At 36.0% G+C, this 5,000-nt stretch overlaps 1 protein-coding gene across 1 annotated transcript in view; it reads left to right on the top strand.

Annotated features, from left to right (window-relative positions):
• LOC122246481 (Valyl-tRNA synthetase) overlaps nt 1–5,000 on the top strand; it is an 8,819-nt gene that overhangs the window by 826 nt on the left and 2,993 nt on the right. The window contains exons 2-13 of the mRNA XM_086543956.1: nt 1,124–1,273; nt 1,437–1,561; nt 1,684–1,848; nt 2,061–2,262; nt 2,411–2,601; nt 2,817–3,039; nt 3,154–3,299; nt 3,484–3,691; nt 3,823–3,993; nt 4,262–4,383; nt 4,629–4,737; nt 4,975–5,000. The exon at nt 4,975–5,000 is cut by the window's right edge and continues 125 nt beyond it. Of these exons, the coding sequence (XP_086400082.1) occupies nt 1,124–1,273; nt 1,437–1,561; nt 1,684–1,848; nt 2,061–2,262; nt 2,411–2,601; nt 2,817–3,039; nt 3,154–3,299; nt 3,484–3,691; nt 3,823–3,993; nt 4,262–4,383; nt 4,629–4,737; nt 4,975–5,000 (1,838 nt within the window). The remainder of the gene's footprint in view (nt 1–1,123; nt 1,274–1,436; nt 1,562–1,683; nt 1,849–2,060; nt 2,263–2,410; nt 2,602–2,816; nt 3,040–3,153; nt 3,300–3,483; nt 3,692–3,822; nt 3,994–4,261; nt 4,384–4,628; nt 4,738–4,974) is intronic.

Raw genomic sequence — 5,000 nt, 5'->3', positions numbered from 1 at the left:
GTTTCATCTCATTAGAATATGCATGGTAAAGGTTTTTAAACCTTCGATGGAAGGCCAAGATCACAGCATTGATGTACTTGTCTACATGAGCATAGATTTGCAGACTTGATAGTTGAATGTGGCCTTACCTTTACTTTTTGCAGATTAATTTTCATACCTGATAACTTTGGTTCATGGATTCTTTATGGCCTCTACATTTTTCTTGTTAGTGCAATCCTCTTATAAAAATTTGCAATAATAGTTTTAGTCCGCCGCCATGAAATATGGTAATGAAATTGCGGGTTACACAACCAAACAACTAATAACTTTACAAGGCATGAACATCATATGATAAAAGCTGCTGCAATTTCAGAGCCATGTGGTACAAGGTAAATGACACGAGGAACTGATGGAACAAGAAAATCTAAGACACTTAGTATCTTTGGCATTGTAAATGCAGATTGAAAATATTGAAGTTACCATATTTAATTTATAAGTAATAAAAAAAAAATAAAAAATAAATAGGGAAGAATTGATGGCTCTACCATATTGAAAGATAAACACAATTTCTAGGGAGCTCCACCCCTTATAACTTTAGTATATGGGTGTTGTTTTGATGTCCCAAAAGAGCAGAGGGAGTGTTAATCAATGGCTGTCAAGTCAGTAACCTACATCAAGTGACTGCAGGCTTTGATGATCACTTGACACTGCACCACTCCAAGCACTGCCACTCTTATCACTATATTTAGGTATCTACATCACAAGTAATCCAGTGCCTGAATAAGACAAACTTTCACCCCCCCCCTTTCCCCCCCAGTCAAGAATCTATTTTTAGTATATGAGATTACTGATGTTTATTTTTGATAGTTATTAAAGAATTCTTACAGTATTTGCACCCATCAACCAGGCTGAAAACTTTCTATTTTATGCACCATTTACGTTTTCAGTGTGAAATTTGGTTGCCTCAAGATGAAAATGTTGAACATATTTATATCAAACTGATAATTATTATGGTTTCAGTGTAAAAGAGAACTAAGGATAAGCAGCACAAAGCAAAGGCAAATGTGTAAGCTATGCTTTGTAATTGCATTGTGAAAGAACCTTTTATGTCGTGATTATATATTTTCTTTCATGCTTTCAACAGAAAAAAGTTGCCACATATGACCTGCCAACGGCTCCAGGTGAAAAGAAGGACGTGACAGTTGATTTGCCCGCACAGTACAGCCCGAAGTACGTCGAAGCTGTGTGGAATGCCTGGTGGAAGAAGGAAGGTTTCTTCAAGCCGGAGTATGGGGTAAGACTTGGCAACATTTCAGAAATTTATTGTACTTGATTTAGATATACTCTTGTTCTTGTTCCTATTTATGATACAGGGAAGAAGAATGTATATTTGTTGTATTTATTTAGTTATTTATTTAGTTTGTAAATCTCAGCTTGCAATTCATTGTGTTCAACAGAGAAATTTGGATGAGCCAAATCCTAAGGGGAATTTTGTCATGGTAATTCCTCCACCAAATGTCACAGGAACCCTTCATCTGGGCCATGCGCTCACAAATTCGATTGAAGATGCCATCTGTCGCTGGTAAGAATATGGCTCTGTCTAACAAAAATATGGAAGAAATGTTTCTTCTTGCATACATGTTGATAAGTGATCAAAAATTTGCTTTTGTAAACCTTCTAGTAACTAAGATCTTATTTTTGCAGGCACAGAATGAAAGGTTACACAACATTATGGGTACCTGGCTGTGATCATGCAGGTATTGCTACTCAGGTTGCTGTGGAAAAGAAGGTCAAGCGAGAAGAAGGAAAGACTCGCCACGATCTGGGACGAGAGGAGTTCATCAAACGCGTGTGGCAGTGGAAGAATGAGTGAGTCTTGTTTATCATTGTATTTTTGCTTTCTTTTTGCCATGTACGCATTGATTTTACTGATATTCCAGTGTATGAATTAGAGAGAGTTATAATTTCATTGTAATGCCGTTGGTTGAATAGGAAATAGAATGAGTCTTTCTGTAATTACAGTGTGTGAATGTGAGAAAAGAGATGTTGTTTCCATGCATTTATGGGCTTCTTTTTTCCAGGAAAGGTGATCGTATTTATCAACAAATGGAGGAGATGGGATCATCTCTAGACTGGGACCGTGCAACATTCACAATGGATCCTGGGCCTCAGGAAGCTGTCAAAGAGGCATTTGTAAGAATGCATGAGGATGGAACAATCTACAGGTCAAATAGGCTTGTTAACTGGTCTTGCACCCTTAAGTCAGCCATCTCAGATATCGAGGTATGAATTTATTTTTTTCAGTTGGTTAGAATTCTTTTACTTCACTTTTATTTTTATTATTTTTTTCGATGAAAGCTTTTAAAATTTTGACTACCTCTTTATAAGTTATTAAACATTGATTTTTGACCCTCTTTTCTATTCATAATAGGTAGAGAAGAAAGAGCTACCAGGTCGCACAGAAATGATTGTACCGGGTTACACAGACAAAGTAGAATTTGGTGTACTTGTATCCTTTGCCTATCCAGTAGAAGATTCTGATGAGAAGATAATTGTTGCAACTACACGTATTGAGACTATGCTTGGGGATACTGCTGTGGCTGTCCACCCTAAGGATGAAAGGTGAGCTAAGAAACATTTGGTAAGGGGTTCTGATATAATTTGAAATGTTATTCAGCTTTTGTTATTATCATTATTGTTATTGTTATTTTTTATATGGTATCTGAAGTTACTAGAAGTGGTTGATGTCGATCAGTAATATATGCTTGATGTTTTTTTTATATAATGTTGTACTTATGAATGGTCAACATATATTTTGCACTAATTTCATTTAACAGATACAAACACCTACATGGTAAGATGGTTATCCATCCCTTCACAAACCGCAAGCTGCCAATACTCCAGGACGATTTTGTTGAGATGGAATTTGGTACTGGTGCTGTAAAGATAACTCCAGCTCATGACCCCAACGATTATGAAGTTGGGAAGAGGCACAAGCTCCCATTCCTCACCATATTTACAGATGATGGATACATTGTTGATGGTTATGGCCAGTTTGCTGTAAGTCTTTTCTTTTTTAAGTTGCTGTGATTTTCTTTGTGATTTATTATTTTTATTTTTAGTTTCTTTGTGGATATTTATGAGAAAATTATGAATATATGTATTTTTTTATAGGGAATGAAGCGATTTGACGCTCGCAAAGCTGTGTTGGAGGCACTGAAGGAAAAGGGTCTTTATATTGAAACAAAAGATAACCCTATGGTTGTTCCTGTATGTTCAAGGTCCAAGGATATCATTGAACCAATGATCAAACCACAGTGGTAAGTTCAGTGCGCTCACAAAAATCTGTGTACAAAACAAGTGCCATTATATGTTCCATGTTTCATACAAATAGCTGTGGTATAATAGCTCCATATTTTTTTATAAGGACCTTGAAATTCAATTACAATTATCCTGTAAGTTAGCAAGACCTGCGAGTCAAAGATACATGGTATTTTCCCGCAGGTATGTGAAATGCCTTGACATGGCTGCAAAGGCTGTTGAGGCTGTGAAGTCTGGGGAATTGGAAATCATTCCTAAAATGCATGAGAAGACATGGTTCCACTGGATGGATGAAATGCGAGATTGGTGCATTTCGAGGCAGCTTTGGTGGGGCCATCAGATCCCTGCTTACTTTGTGGAAATTGAAGGTTCACCTGCACCCATGGAGGATGTAAGTGTTTTTGTTTATCCATTTCGTGAGTAATTTTATCATTAGTCATATATTCAGTGCAGACAGTTAACAGGTTAAGTCTATTGTTACTTTATAGTGTTTTATGAACAAATTTTAAAAAATCCTTTTAGAAAGATGACTACTGGGTCAGTGGTCGATCTGAGGAAGAAGCTCGACAGAAGGCTGCCAAGAAGTTTAACGTGCCTGCTGAGAAGATAAAGCTGACACAAGATCCTGATGTATTGGACACCTGGTACAGTTCTGGTCTATTTCCATTCTCTGTGTTTGGTTGGCCCAAAAAGGTAAACATAGCATCTGCAAATGATGTAATTAGTTGAAGTCTGTTACATGATTTAAATAGTATAGCACTCATATAACACAAGGTTCTATTTGCATTAGATCTTTAAATATTACTGTTCATGGGTGTATTAGATTGAAGTATATAATATGCAGTTCATTTATGGATAATTATGAGTACACTAATATTGATGATAACTCCTGCTAATGAAGTGCTATTTCCTTTCTTTAATCATGGTGTTAGAGAAAAATTATCATATTTTCCATTTCCAGACTCGTGACATGGAACTTTTCTACCCCAACTCACTTTTAGAGACTGGCCATGATATCCTCTTCTTCTGGGTTGCCAGAATGGTCTTCTTTGGCCAGAAACTCTTGGGAAAACTTCCCTTCAAGTGAGTTCATTCTTCTTCAAATATAACTTACATTGATATTACAGTTAATGACAGGTCTTGGTAAATATTAGTTTATATCTATTATATATGTGTGTCTTTTGTTACTAAAAAGGTCGTTATTCAGAAATATTATGATTAAAGTAAATCTGAATGTTATGATAAAAGCAGTTTGTTACCATTTAGTCGAGTACTGGATGAATAGTGGTTGACTATTCATCAAAATATTCAAAATATTCCACCCACAGGCAGGTGTACCTACATGCCATGTTGCGAGATGCTCACGGACGTAAGATGAGCAAATCCTTAGGCAATGTTATTGATCCTGTTGATGTCATCCTTGGCATTACACTAAAGGTGAGTATTGATTTTGTTTCTTGCACTGAATCAAGAAATCCGATTCGGCATTTTAGAAGCAGGTGTATGATAGATGTCTTTATCATCGTTCACTTAGTTTTGAAATCTGTGACTGTATTATTTTGACTAGTTGTATTTTTAATCTACATTATTTGTGTTCATGGTCATTATCTTAGAAGAAATTATTGCTTTAACTTCCTTTTTTTAGTTCAGTACTCATAGATGTTCATCTTGCAGGAACTGAATAGTAAACTTGAGGAAAA

This window comes from Penaeus japonicus, unplaced genomic scaffold, assembly GCF_977035675.1.
Source record: "Penaeus japonicus unplaced genomic scaffold, GWHDUDI00000001_assembly GWHDUDI00000014, whole genome shotgun sequence".
NCBI lineage: Eukaryota > Metazoa > Arthropoda > Malacostraca > Decapoda > Penaeidae > Penaeus > Penaeus japonicus.
Note: the sequence above shows the minus strand (reverse complement) of the source record. Positions and strands in the feature narration are given on the sequence as shown.